Consider the following 15,905-nt stretch of genomic DNA (forward strand, 5'->3'; position numbering starts at 1 on the left):
CTCACCACCTGGGGCCTTCCTGTCAGGAAGTCATATATCTAACTGCAAATGGAGGTCTCCAGGCCAAGATCAATGAGCTTTGAGACAAGTTTTGAGGAAATAATGGTGATGAACGCTGAGCTGTATCAACATAGAGCATTCTCACATATGTATTCCCTTAAGAAGTAGTCCAGGTGGCTGAGCGCTGTGTGGGTTGCCAAGGCGATGGCGACATCTGTGGACCTGTTCGATCTGTAGGCAAACAATAACAATAATGGATGCCTTGAAGGGGGTGGGGGACCGCGGACTGTCTCAGAGAGAGGCTGAAGATGTTGGTGGACACCTGCCAGTTGATCAGCGCACACCCTGAGCGCACAGCATGGGATGCCATCCGTCCCCGGGGCTTTGCGGGGGTTGACCGTTTTGAAGGACCGTCTTTCAAAATAATGAAAATGGCCTTAGGGTAAGAGTTTTCCAGTCCATTTATAATCCAATACAGCTTCTCCAGAGCTAAAGATTTATCCACTTGAGGATGGTTGTAAACAGCTGTGAGATGTCTGAGCTGAACTCTCTGGGGAGGTAGAAGGGTCGAACTTTGATGGTCAGCAGCTCCAGAACGGAAGAGCAGTGCGTTCTTAAAACACTGACATCCATGGCCCACAAAGACTTAACCTTGAAGCACACACCCCCACCTCTAGACTTGCCTGAGTTCTTCCTTCTGTCGTGCCGGTCGATGGAGTAACTTGACGGAGTGACGGTACAGTCAGGTACACTGGTCTCCAGCCATGTCTCTGATATGAAACATACCTTGAAAAAACAAGGTGGCCGTTGCACCCACCACACGCTGTGCATAGGGCACCACGTGCAGGAGGGGACTCGACTATTTTGATCATCATCATATCCGTCATGATCATTCATGATGATGAATTGGTGAGTAATTGAGAGGCCTAAAGACACTGTTATCTAAAGACCGGAAGATGCACAGCTTCATACCATAAAGTCCTGGCATTTAGTTGGGTACATATTCCAATTTACACAAGGAAATACAGTAGTTATGCTAGAAACCACACCAAGCAGCTCCGCAGTAGACGAGCTCCCTGTGTGGAAAACCACGACAAGCAGCCGCTCCGCGTTGCAACCGCAGCCAAGTGCCCCAGGTGTCAAAATGTTGCTTGGATGTTGCTTACCAACTGACATTGCCTGTGGCTACATGCGCTCTGGCTGGGCCTGCAGGGCTGTGCAGGCGGGCTGGGTGCTTCCCCCCGGGCTTGGTCTTGCTGTGGTTGGGCTGTGCTCACTCTGGCTGGGTCCCTGCCCCTGAATGAAATGCAGACGAGTACGTCTGTAGAGCTTCCGGCAACTGCTGAAAATGCCTGCTCTGTAGTTCAATATATACTGTCTTCTGCTGAATTTGTAAAGATTTGTGACTTTTGAATAGTTCTTGATCTGTAAAAAATAAAATACATTGCCTTAGGCCAGGGGTCGGAAACCCACAGCTGCGGAGGCGCATGCGGCTCTTCAGCCCCTCTGCACCGGCTCCCTGTACAGTGTTACTTTCATTGACGCGTTCATATTTTTCGTGAACGATGAACTGAACGATTTGATGAATGTTTACGTTCATTTTTGACATCATCGTATCAGGCCTTTCATGTGAAATACCAGAAGCGAGACAAAATGTGTGTGTGTGTGTGTGCTCCCAGACAGCGCACACACACACCGTATTCGCTCAGAGTGACACACGCAGTGAGATCAGATCTCGTTCACGTGAAGCAGCCGGTAAGTGACTCAGTTGAAGAACAGTGGAAACAGTGAAAAGAACGAGTTTCTCTGGTCAAAGCTGCTCAGTGATCAGAGCAGAAGTTGCAGTTGGTTTGTACCAAGCTGGAGTTTCTGTGTCCTCCTCCACTCTGCTCTCACTTGAACTAATAAACACTCATCACTAGTTATCAGGACCTGATCAATACATGAAGTAACTTAGTGTTTGTTTGATTCGCTCCAGAGTTTATGAGGCTGCATTTAAACATCATGAAAAATGATTCGTCAACATTTTGTGCTCAGTACAACACGAGATGCTCACAGTCAGGACTCAGTGTTAAAGTGAGGGGATCTGGGCCTGAACAGCTGGACATCATTGACGGGAAGATGAATTTCAATGTTTACCAAGGGGTTTTACTAAAGAATGAGGTGGCTGTTCACCAGCTGAAGCAGGATAATGACCCTAAATATCTAAGTAAATCAGAATGACAGAATTAAACCAAGAAAATCTACCTTCTGGGTTGGCCCAATCCGGGCCACCTGTTAACACCAGACATCCTAAGAATAAGAGAAGACTGCTGAGGTCAGCCATATTCAGCTCTGTAGGAAGAATGGTCCAAAATTCCTCTTGTGCAAATGTAATCTGTAGCTACTGATGATTTTTTCGGAAGGTGAACCAGTTATTAAATCCAAGTTTCTATTTACTTTTTCCACTTGCACTGTAAATGTTTGTGTTTAAACAGGACACCAAATAGAATAGAAGATTAGAATTGTTTTTTTCTTATCAGCTTAAGCAAGATACTGCCCAACTGCCTCATCTTTGATGATCTTTTGGCAGGATGTGGGAAGGGGGGCAGGTGCCATGGAGGACAAGAGGACACTGCTCTCTCGTAGAGCCTGTGGTGACCTGGAGTATCTCTTTCAGAGACTCCATGAGGGCTGCTGGGGTAAGAAAAAAAACCTTCCGAGCACATTCAGTGATACTATAACTGACTCAAACACATAATATTTAGGGACTGAGGGTGCTAACCATATGATGGCTTCTCCTTATTAGGGTGGACTACCTGGCCACCTTTGCAGAACCTTTGGTAGCGAACCCCACATCGCACCTCACCATAACTGGTTCGAGCAACACAATGGCTGCCATTACTGTTCAAATTCAGGGCTGCCAAGAGAAGCCTGTAGTACAATTTTATTATGCAATTCAAACACATAAGACACACTCAAAACAAATAAAGAGTGCCATTAACTATCCCAGTTGATTAAATACACCTGGCTCATACTAATGCAGTCTAATACAGCAGCCCTGCAGTCTATTCTCTCTTCATGAAGGTTACACTGAGGTGAGAGTTCAAATTCATGTAAGGGATGCTGGAAGTCAGTCAGAGCTGGATGTGCTCAGATAAAGTAAAGACAATGCTGTCATATTGAATGCAGTGCAGTAGTGCAACATTACATCCTCTCGGCAGAAGGGGGTGCTGCAGCCCTATCAGTAATCCTGCTTCCAGCATCCTCGACCTATGTTAATTTGCTGGGTCTTCAGTTTGTGGTACGATAAACCAAATTCATTCAGGATAAACCTGCTGAATTGTATTGTGTAATACTGAGGTGTTTTGCGGGTGTTTATTCCAACCCATTTGAATCAAAGATTTTTTTTACTTCTGTGTTACACGACTATTACTTTTAGCTCTAGGTGTTCATCACATAAAATGTACCAGCTTTACATCCCAATGAAGGAGAACCAAGTGTGCTTTGGTACAAAGTGCAGGACGAGGGAGTGAAATGCCCTCAGTGAAAAGATCTGATACTGTGAAGACAACTGCTGGACATCCGTCAGTACTGCTGTTGAAGTTGCGACAATCTCCAGTTCAATAACTACCGTTGATCCTGCATGAACACATATTTACTGTCTGTGCTCTGGCAATAACAACAAAAGCATTTGTCAGCATTTTGTTACATTTTGAAAGAATAAACACATTGAATATTGGACCAATTTTTCAGCCACATACTGTGTAATTATGAAGAACAGCAAACCTAAATGAAACCACCAACATCAACAGAGTGTACAAACTTCCAACAAACAAATGTCTTTGTACTTCTGAACACAACTTAAAGAATGGGACAAGACACCCTAATTATAATGTTAAAATGTACCTTTAGCTGTAAATATTGTGTATGTAATAAGTTTGTATGTAGATGACTGTGTTCTTGTGTGTAGCTGGCAATTTCTATATGTGCTGAGGGCTGACGCTTGTATGTGTTGGTTGTTAAGGAACTCAGTGTTGTGATTTAGACCCTCGACTACACACCAGCTGCTGCTTGGGACCTCTGACCTCTGTAAAACACATTGTTGAGTCATATTGGTACCCTTGTTAGTGATAAAGGTGCAACTTACGAATGTTTCTGATTACGTTACTTTACCTGGAAAATACGAGGATCCAAAACCTTGTTGTTTCTATCCTCAATCAAGGAGTATGTTCTATATTTGGAGTTGATATTCAATTATCAGACATTTCTGTCAGTCCCCACACTGACAATCTTGTGCCATACCTGGACAGCAGGGATGAAAAAAGAGGTCTACCTTATACATTTGTGCAACAATAAGCAATCAGTTGCAACTCTATTAGATAAACCGTACAATCCAATGAAACAGACCTGTCATAACATCTATATTTACATAAGTTCAAAATAGTTTCTGCTGAGAGTTGGTCTGAGATGTTTTAATTAAATTTGCCCAGACTGAAACATTCATGTTTGTTTTGTCAGTTCAAACCTCAAAATTATTACGATTACATTAAAATTATAAAATAATTAAAAGGAAAGGCATTTGAGTAGACGGAACCTTTGTACACATGGTAAACAATTAGCCAAACAATTTCCAAGTCCTTTTTTGCCAATCTTATGATTTTAGCTGTAAATTGTTGGATGGTTAAAAATATATCAAAAAATATTTAATAAACCCTTCATATGTTTTGTGTGTAGTTTAAAGGAATACAAGTACTTCAAAATAGTTTAGTTCAAATGCAGTTCTTGAGTAAATGTATTAAGTTACATTCTACCATTAATTATATTATTTAATATCAATTATTTAGGTCCTAATTAGTCTTGAAGTTGTACCAGCATACACTATACTGAAAGTTAAAATATTTTGCCATCCTACATTATGTAAATGTGAATTGAAGCACAGATGGTGTTTGACTGTGTGCAACGTGCATCGGTTCAACCATCACTCGCAGTATCTCCCTAAACCTTAGCACTAAACATTCCACATTAGAATACATTCCATATGTATGAAGCTGTGCAAACAAAGTCACCAAGCTATGTAAATGCATTTCACCATTACTAATTGTGCCTTAACAAATGGTAGGTTTTACAAAATACATTGCTAATGCTAGTTACTGTTAGCCTTATAAGCTGGTGGGCTTCACATAATATTGAGGCTGGGTCCAAATATCATCAGACAGGACAAGGCTGCCAAATAATTAATACTTATCGCAGATGAAATCATTATGATGATGAATTTGGAAGCTAGCAAACAATAGAAAAACAAGACTTACGGTGGACAGATCAATTTCCCGTTGAGCAGTGGAGGAAGAACCAGAGTGGGCTGCTGACAGCGCACCTGATGAAACACTGCAGTGTATTGATAGAACTGCATTTGCTGTCAGTCTCGTGCGGTTCTGGCTTCGATATCCCATCCTTAACTCTATCAAATCACCGGGAACATAATTCTCCTCTCTGAAAAGAGCACTGCATACGACCACGTTTTTTGGGACAGATCCAGCAGTAAAATCCCATCTTTCCCCTGCACGTGTCACACCCAGTCATGGAAGGTAGCGCCACACATTTTTCTGTGTAGCAAACTGTACACGCTGAAATTTGTGCAGCCCGCACAAACACAATAATTCGGAATGATCACAAATGATCCTAAAACACAACCCCTCAGACTCACGACCAACTATCCATTTTGCAGTTGAGAAGACTCCTTTACAGTGTATGTGAAGTAATTTGACACGATCTTGGGGAAAAAACCCATTTGTCGGAGCTTTGCTGAAATTCTCCTCAGTTTGCTCAGAAGCTTTCCACATATAAAATCCTGGGTTAACTTTTTAAAATAATCATTTTCAAGGAAGGCTATGTATGAATTTTATAACAAACTTAATCTGCAAGTTGCTCTTTTAGTAACATCCAGGGAAGGCCCAGGGTTGCTGTTTGGTGGGTTTAGAGGCAGAAAGCAGAAAAAGAGAGAAGGATAAATAAAAGAGATGGGTGGCCTCTCTCTAACAGGACAGTTATTTAGAGGAGTCCTGTAAACCCCCCTAGGGATGAACAGATTTCAGACTAATAAACACAAATGTAGAGCAGTTAAGAAATGCAGTCAGTCTTAGCATTTGTACCATAAAACAAGCTGTTAGTTTGGCCTAGATGAATATAAATATAATGCATTGGCATGATAGCAACATTAGCAAGTGTATTGTATTCACTGTAGAGAGGACCAGGTGACTCTCCTGGACCTTTTGAGCAGTATATGTCTCCTGCTTGCTGTCTCTTGCCTGTGCACCATGGAACTGTGAGGACAAACTAATGTTTCATGTATTTTTCATGATTTAATGATTTGGTTAAGGTTTGAACCAATGCACAAGGTGGATTGCCAACCCATTTCCTTCACACATTACATGGTAGAAAAGAGGACAGGAAATAAAGTTGAAAAAAGAAGCACAGATGTAAAGACTGCTTCATCTGGATTCTACAACACAGTATGTTTTTCACAGTATTTTCCTTTTGAGACCTGTGTGTTTATTTACCTGCATAAAATTCAGGACCATATACGGCTCCAACTACTGGATTCAGCTTCCAGCCTGCACAGGAGACACAAACAAACACACACACACACACACACACACACACACACACACACACACACACACACACACACACACACACACACACACACACACACACACACAGGATGAATGTTAGTATTTGATTTCTCCATGAAGCCGTGGATCATAATGCCAACCTTGCTGCTTCCATCTTAATATGTTGCACCAAAGTGCTGATTTCTACATTTTGTTTGACCAATCGATTAACTTTTACAAATTTGGAACCCACTCGCCCTCTTCTTCTTCTTTTTTGTTCTTCTTCCTCCATGCATGTGTGTGTGTGTGTGTGTGTGTGTGTGTGTGTGTGTTCGTGTTTATGTATGTACAGGCCTGCACTGGCCTGATGACAGTGACAAATGGAAAACCCTTTAGGGCTTATTTTCTGTCTCTGCACCCTCAAACAAGATAGACATATGTGAGTGTGTGTGTGTGAGTGTGTGTGTGTGTGTGTGTGTGTGTGTGTGTGTGTGTGTGTGCGTATGCTCACGTGTCTGGTCATTTAATTCTCTCTCTTGTACATCGATCCCCTCCCCCTTGCTTTCTTTTACATTTCACAGCTCTCATCATTCTCTCCCTCTCCTTCCATCACTGTTCCATTTCACCCACATCTGTAGAAATAGCCTGAAGGCCCTTCTTTCCCCCTTTAGGCATGTGTCCTGGCTCTTTTTATTGGCGCTTTTCATTTACCCATTCACTTTCTCATCCATTTACCAAATCTTCCTTGTCCTACATGACAAAGTCCCCTCCTCCATCTCTAATCTTACTCTTTCTCTGTTCACCACTCGTAAGAAGAGATTTTACTTTGCTATTTGCTTGATATTTCAAAACAAATCAAATGCCTCTTTGACAAATGCCGATTTTATTTACCTAATTTCACAACTGTGTTTGTATGTGTATGCATATATTGTGGACTGTTCACACTTGGCATGTGTATTCTTAGTGGTCATGGGAAGTCCATAGCCAAGTTTGGTGCAATTTGGACATTTTGTAAATTACAAAAAATTGTAATAACTTAAATAGTAAAGCGACCAGTTCTCTGTAACAGTCAATGTGTCAGTGTGTTTGATCTGTCTTCAAAGCAAAAGCAAAACATTCATTTTGAGCTGCAATGTTTTATATCAAGCTGAATTACAGAGTTTTTATTTTTTTTAAGTTGTGAATTTGGGTCTAAAGATTGTGTCAATAGCTGACATGTTTGCTATGAAAAAATAACATCAGTTAAGTAAATCTTTCAAACAGTAATAAAGAAACTTCAGTTAAATTTTATGAGAAATTAACGCACATTTTTCTACCTTCACTCTGCATCATAGATGGTATATAAATACATTTGCACACAACGTGCAGTGACAGTATATTGTAGAACTATTTCATTAGGGGTCACTAATGACAAGGAATGATTCTGAAGTAGCTCCAGAGCTTTGCCACAGGCCAAGCAAACAGCCTATTCCAAATAGGCAGGTTTAGAACAGGCACTGCACTAGTTAATCAAATGTGAACAACTCTCTATATGTGAAGACAGAGTCCACTGACTAGCTTCCATTTATAGCTTTTGGCTTTCTTTCCATTCAGAGCGCCAGCTCAATGGATAGAGTTGGATGATGAAGTGTAACACCCGTCCTAAGTTTTGGCTGAGGTGCCTCTGTCCTTAAAATAAAAAATAAGTGCAGCACACACTTTTGTGACAGAGATGTTGTATGAAGTAAAGGCTTCTTGCTTCCGGACTTTCCTTACGGCTAAGAACACGTCTTGCCGGGCCATTAGAATTACTAATACAGTCAGCTAGGCCTGACACGATAAAACATTTTGCTGGCTATTTTATTTCCCTTGCCATATAGCTGCATGCATTTACTTATTTCACTTTGAAATGTTGTTGTCATTAATGTTTAGGTTATGGTTGATTACACTGTTGTGAAATTAACTTTGAATTTTGTATATTGTTCCATCAATGATTCCCTATAAGATACCTTTGTTTACACCGTCTGCCTTGTATTGGTTTATTGGATCATGGTGGAGATAGAATATGCAACCTCACCCTTTAGAAATTAGGCTACAAATTTAAGATTTGAATTTGATTAAACAGAATATACGTATAAGAAATGTTTAACATACAGCCACACTTTCCCCTTTATCATAAACATCATAAACAACATCAGGAGAAAAGCACAATTCATTTTAGAAGCCTCTCAAACAGCTCTTAAAATGTGTGCCTGAGGACACACAAAATCACGAGGATGTTATTATTTTCTTTATTAATTAATCTACCAAATTTTTAATCTATAGATTGATCATTTTGCAGAAACTACTTAATCACGATATTCAATCAATGTATTGCACCCACTCCACTCTTGGATATTACTTCTCTCCCACAATCTGCACAGTCGGTCTGCACTCACCTGCCTCCAGATCAGCTAACAGCTAAATACCATTGCAATAGCTGAGTTACAACCAGTAGAGGGCAATCCCTAAGCATTTTTACCAAACAAAGTCTATAATTTAATCTCTACACTACAATGTCAAGATGTTGACCTGAATCAATCAACAACACTACTAAATATCCATATACATTGGTTTTCAGCATATATATAAAATGGCTTAAAGGTTTAGTTTCTCCAGTTCCTCTCTAATGCATCATAATGGAAGAAATGGGCAGCAACAATTAGGAGATATGAAGCTGAATTCTCACCATTTGTGTAAGGGTTGGCCACCTTTTTGTTAGTCATTACTCTGGCAGTGGCATTGTTGACCTGTTGACAGACATACAGCTATCAATGTAAGGACACACACACACACACACACACACACACACACACACACACACACACACACACAACAAGAAACACAGAGCAAACAACAAGCAAAAACTGCACAATGTGAATAATCCACATTATAAGCTTTCTTCATGCCATGCTGGAATTTTAGCATTTCAGCAAGTGAGGCTACATGCAGTTAGTCAAAGATGATGTACAACAACATAATATTCAAGAACAATTCCTCCCACCTAAACAACCATATAGGTCATCTAAGTTGTGCCTGCCCCCTGACATGAGTTACACAAGTGTTTCCTTCAGCAGCAAGAGTTATGGCATTGATTAACTGTTAAAACTTTTAGAATAAATAACTATTCTTAATAATGAGAAATGTTATAGTTATGTGCAAAAAATAGCTAGTTAAGGTTAGGGAAGAATCAAGGATTGGTTCAAAGAAGCACTTTGCGAAATTTAGACGCCATTCACCATTGTGGTTATAATACCAAACCGGTAATAGAACAATCACTGTCATGGTTAAAAGAAGCATTAAATGACGGTTGTAAACAAGAAGTGAACAGTGGTCTCCGCCATTAAAATCCAATATTTTTTCAGTCCATCCATCCACCTTGATCTAACACTGTCATCGGACTTTGCTCCCATCATAATTACAATGTCCGCTAGACGGCTAATTATACTACGTGAACTTAAATATATTATTTATACAACTGTATTTACTGATACGAATGACACTGTCAAACAAGACTTCTAGATGTCATTTAACAATTAAAATTAACTGTAATTTTCTTTATTGTAATAAAAATAAAAAAACTATTTTAAAGTAACTCTTGGTCGTAATAAGATGCTTGCACAAACTTTTTAAAAATTAAGGTAGTCTTTATTGTCCCCAAGGGGCAATTTGGTTTGCATACAGTAGTCACACACCTATTGAGTTGTTTTTGTAATGGGAGGACAGTCTTAAAATATACAATTTAACAACATGTAAAAAGTGGAATGGTTATCCACAGAATTTGGGTTACACAATAATTCATATAAAACATTTCAGATGTAAAAACTGCTTAAAATCCACTTTTGGAGGTGCTCTTGTGTGATAATGAATTTCTCACAACAATCCATAAATAGTGGAACAACCTTGCAACCTCTGCTCTTATACACTACTGGAAATTCCCCTACTATTCAGCATTGTACTGCGCATAATTTTCATACTTAAGTGTGTGTCTGATTTGAGGGACTTAAAAAGAGGCTTAAGGTTAAAATTAAGGTGTTCATTTTGCAAAGCCACACAATACAGTGAGAATTGCTTAACATTTCATTGCCATGTTTCATTTGCATCCATAGTTACATTGATTTAAATGCTATGTCTGAAGATGCTACTTAAATGTAAATTTTAGATCACACTTTATTTCACTATTTTCTATATTCATAACACTACCACTAATTTAGAAAAAGAAAAAAAATATATATTTTATCTGCTCAATATCCTTTTCAGGATTCTGTTTAGGTCAAAGATCTTGTTTATCGTGAAGAAAGTCCAGGGTAATTATTCGAAAAAGTAAAATGTGAGGGATGAGACATGATTTGTTCATTTAACTAAGACTTAAATAAAACCAAATAATCTTTCTTCAGGTAAAATAAAGCATCAGTGATGCTTTGCACTTGAAAGGTGATGTTGGAAGTCTCTCCTCTTAGTGGTGGCAGGACGGTTAGCGTGCTTGCATTGTTGGAAACCCATCTGCATCTTCAGCAGGTGTCTCAGGTTCAAGGACGTTTCATTACATTACATGTCATTTAACTGACACTTTTATCCAAAGTAGTGCATTCAACATCTATGAGGGGCCATGTTTGGGGGGTTCAACATCTTGCCCAAGGATGCGTAGGCATGGGCTGGGATTCGAGCTGTTGACCTTATGGTTTGAGGACAACTGCTCTACCCCCCACTGCCACCCCTTATATGTCCCTCTATATATTTCACCTGAGCGGGCAGCAAAGACTATGTTATTCTTCACCTGAAGAAAGATTCCAACTGCTGTGTCTCCGAAGCCACAATCATCTTGTGCTAGTCCAGCCGCCATCACAATCTCCCTTGAGACTTTTTTGTTGTTGTTTGGGTTCCAAACAAATCTTCTGCAGAAAATAGTGCATCGATGTTGCTAGGAAGGGAATAAGGATCCTGGTACTCTCTTCTGTTGGTGAGAGTCCTCCCAAGGCACTGTGAGTTCGTCTACAACGATGGTCTTTGTGATTCAAGATAAGAGGATGGATTCTTGGCTGATATTCTTGCTGCCGGAGCCTTGTCACCATCTTTCTGGAAGTTAGTAAATTTGGATGATGATACCTGGTGTTTGTTAGCTTCAATTCTTTCCAGGTCTTTCCATTTAGCAATTTCCATTAAGACCTTGTCATGCCTCTATCTGCACTTTCAGACATCCAATAAGGATACAGATGGTTGCTCCGTGCTGCTTACAAGATGCGTTGTCCTCTTTGCCCCCAGATCTTTAGGTTGTGAGGATTTGGCAACAGGTCAGCAACAGCTCGCAGGAGGAAAGTCAACTTGCCCTGGTCAGTAGCCCAGATTTCCTTCCAGGACAGGGATCTCTCAAGTGTCTGGTCCCACTGCATCCACTGGCCTTGGTAGGCGAGCCCTGCCGCTTTTACACAGCAGTCTTCTTCTGCTGCCTCTCAGACCCTCTGCACCACAACAAGGCTTGGAATTACCCAAGTCCCAGCCATCCTGGCAGACAGTGCCAACAATTTCCTGATGCTTCCAGTATGCTTCTTCTTCTCTTACTGATTCCTGAGGCTTCCATCTCCTGCCACACTTGATGGTCTTGTTAGCATGTCTGACAGTAGCAGTGTGCTAATTGCTCTTGCCTTGGTAGCTTTGAATTCCTCCACCACTGATGACACTGGTAAGCTGAGCTTGGAGGGCTTGTTGTAAAAGGTTTATCAAGCTGAAGTTTGGGGGAATAAACAGCCAATTTCTTCACATGGATTGGCTGCAGTCTCTCCATTGTTTCAACTTGTGTCATGGTAAAGTCATACAGCAGGAATGCTCATTGCACCTCATTTATGCAATCCACATTATTCCTCAAGCCAACCATCTGCCCCCTCTCTCTCTATGATAGGGTAGCTATGGACAATGTGTGCAAAATATAAATGCATATTTGGCAACATAGTTTAGTCATCCTTCCATAGTTTTTGGTGGCTACTATGGAGGAAGATTATTTGCTTTTACTCTCCCCGTAGAATCAAATCTCTATATTCAGACTCTCACTCTCACTTTTTTGAAAATGTTAATGGAAAAACAAAGTAGCAGTAATTTGCTCTATGAACCTTGCTGAGTCAAAATGAAAAAAAAAAAAGCCCAGGAAAAAGGATTGAGTAAAGATTTAAATGTTTGAGGGAACAAGTTTTTAAAAGGTGTAAAGCACACTGGTAGATCATTGATTGTCATTTCGAAGAAGTTTATTTGAGTAAGGGATGATAAACTCAAATCAAAACCACTGACCCAAACACACATGAGAAAACCCATCATAAGCAAAGCAGAATTAAGCATTCATGCCATAAAACACTGCAACACACTGAAAAGATCTGTCTTTCTCTTTGTCACACACACTTACGGATCAGGGTTCGGCATGCAGTATTCAAGGTGCAGCAGGCAGGTGGGAGAGAAGAAATAGAAGTAGGGAAGAGAGAGAAGGGAGGGAGCACTGTAGGAAGGAGAGAGCAAGGAAAGAGAGAGTCAGGGGGAGGGATTAAGAGAAGAGGAGGGAGTATAGGAAGTAAGGAGAGACAGGACAAGGAAGGCACCTCAATTTTCCGTCCTTCTACGATTGTACCATTTAGTTTCTCCCTTGCACGATCAGCATCTGCACTTGTTTCGAATGTTACAAACCCAAAGCCCTGCAGTGGCAAGGAGGTGGAGTTAAGCAATAAAGGAAAGTAGTCAAGAAATGTGATGATGAAACAAACAGGGAAAGAAAGAGAGAAGAAAACACACAAAGCAACGATGAGAGAGCTGCAGGTCAGGAGGAGGTGTAGCTCTAGAGGCAGAAGGCAGAGTGACATTAGGCGCTCTCTCTCTCTCTCTCTTACACACACACACACGCATACCCGCGTTTATCTTTACATTCAACATATTTTGTTAGTGTTTTTGTCTGCTATTTCACAACTGGACCGCACCAAATTAGCAGAGGCAATAAGTGCCTCAACACACTATGGAGTTTTGAATGTGAGTATTTTTGGGTGTATGCATTTAATGTAAAGTGCAGTTGCTCCGCTGGTGTGCTGAGACCCCGTGAAAGCAGATAACTACCATACAATTACAATCTCTATGTGATCAGTCAGTTGTGACCCTCTGAGCCCCAGGACTCGGCTCGCTCTTGACATCCTGTCTGCGTCTCAGCCTTGGCCTAGGGATACAGTTCACTCAAAGAGGGTAAAGCATGCCTCCAAACCCTTAGCTGCAAAGCCTGCTCTGTCTATGTCAATGATCCTAAAGCAGGCTGAGAGTAAGAGCAGTAAAATTCCTCTGTGCTATCACTGATTATTACCTGGGTAGGGCTATCAAGGGCTATCATGTTACATTCTACCTTGCTCAATGTACATCAGGAATTCTTAACTTCTGTTGTTAGTTTTTTGGCCTATTTACATTATGTGAATGTTTTAATAAATCTACAACAAGCCCTCAATATGCCAGTATTTCATTACCTTTACCCAAAGTTCTGTCCTCAAAGCCTTCTAGTGGTCGATAATTTGTTAAAGACAGTGGTTTCCAAAAGTCTCAGACCATTATAGGTTGCATTTAGGAAAGAACAAATCACCCATGCTGTACTTCTTTCAGTCGCTAGTGGTGGAAATTACGATACTTATTTTTGAAGAGGCTCTGCAGTTGCATCACATTGATAAATCATGAATTAATCAATTAAAGAGGTGTATTGAAGGGGTACCTGTAGAAATAATGTTTCCAACAGTACTTTATTATATGGTAATGTTATAAGTTATTCTTGGTTTAATCAGTATTTTATACCTTGTGGCATATCATCACTTTCAGTTACCACCACTGTACACTGTACAACTGGTGTGAGGCTGAATGTTAAGTCACTACTGGATAGGCTGAGAAAAGTGGTTGGTGCAGTCAACGAGGGGCATTCAAAAATAACAAATAAATATATACAGGTCAAAAGTCACAGGCCACAAGTTAAACCGGTCACTGGTTTTTATCTACTGGCAGACCTGACAACAGTGGTGTCCTCAGTGAGGATACAAGCACTGCCCCAAGCTGCTACACCTGCATTGGAGGATCCTCAAGTCATCTGGAAGAGAGGAAAAACGGCATACCAGTGGCAGTTTGCAGGAGTGTGGATTCCAAAAGAGGAGGACTCCAAGAACATCAGCCAGTTTCGAATCATCTCGTTGCTCAGTGTTCAGCATCGTAGCTAAGAGACTGGCTGGTTTCTTCCTCGGAAATGGATACATCGACACTGCAGTTCAGAAAGGAGGAATCCCTCGAGTTCCAGGCTGTCTTGAACACACAGGCACGGTCACACAGCTACCCAGATAAGCTAGGGAGAGCAAGGGTGATCTGGTGGTGCTGTGGTTAGACCTGGCCAATGCTTATGGCTCTATGCCCCACAAGCTGGTGCAGGAGGTTCTGGAGAGGCACCATGTGCCAGTCCGAGTAAGAGACCTCATCCTGGATTATTACAGCGATTTCAGCCTGAGAGTCTCAGCAGGGCCAAAAACAGTCTCAGTGATCCTGTTTGCACTGGCGATGAACATGTTGGTGGCCCCAAATTCAAATCCGGGATCCACCAAACCATCAATTTGTCCATTTATAGACGACTTAACAGTTACCACTGAGTTAGTACATGGAGGCAGGGGCTGGAGAGGCTGGTAGGATGGGCCATGATGTCCTTCAAGCCAGATAAATCAAGATCCTGTGTGTTGAAGAAAGGCAGAGTGGTGGCTAAGTTTTGTTTCTCAGTCTCAGAAAAACCCATCCCCACCCTCTCCGAGAAACTGGTGAAAAGTCTGGGGAAAATGTTTGACAGTAGACTCAGGGATACAGCATCCATTAAAAACACCTGTGAGGAGCTGGAGGGATGGCTGACTGGTCTACAAGCAAAATTCAAGGCATGGATCTACAAGCACAGGATTCTGCCAAGCCTTTGCTCCTCTATGAATTCCCCAACTCCACCATCTCAAACTTGGAAAGGAGAGTCAGCCGCTACCTGATGAGATGGCTAAGGCTACTGAGGAGCTTGAGCAACCTCTATGGAAACACCTGCAAAATGAAACTCCCCCTTAAATCCATCAAGGAGGAGTTCAGAGAGTCATACGACCCTAAAGTCTCTGGTGCATGGGTAGAAGTGGATGATGCCAAGAACTGGGAAGAAGTGGAGGGCAGAGGCTGCAATGGAGCACGGAGTCCTGGTTGGAGCAGTGACCAGAGGAAGGGCTGGGCTAGGAACCTTCACAACTGCTGGTGGCACGACCAGGTGCTCAAGACCATCGCAGAGAG

The 15,905-nt window shown here is 41.3% G+C and overlaps 1 protein-coding gene across 3 annotated transcripts in view; it reads right to left on the reverse strand.

The window, feature by feature from the left end:
* rbfox3a (RNA binding fox-1 homolog 3a) overlaps positions 1-15,905 on the reverse strand; it is a 556,640-nt gene that overhangs the window by 50,684 nt on the left and 490,051 nt on the right. For all 3 annotated transcript variants that reach the window (XM_034571195.1, XM_034571194.1, XM_034571196.1), the window contains 3 exons: positions 13,193-13,285; positions 9,301-9,361; positions 6,540-6,593 (listed from right to left, as the gene is read on the reverse strand). In XM_034571195.1, the coding sequence (XP_034427086.1) occupies positions 6,540-6,593; positions 9,301-9,361; positions 13,193-13,285 (208 nt within the window). The remainder of the gene's footprint in view (positions 1-6,539; positions 6,594-9,300; positions 9,362-13,192; positions 13,286-15,905) is intronic.

Source organism: Hippoglossus hippoglossus, chromosome 19 (genome assembly GCF_009819705.1).
Source record: "Hippoglossus hippoglossus isolate fHipHip1 chromosome 19, fHipHip1.pri, whole genome shotgun sequence".
Lineage (NCBI taxonomy): Eukaryota > Metazoa > Chordata > Actinopteri > Pleuronectiformes > Pleuronectidae > Hippoglossus > Hippoglossus hippoglossus.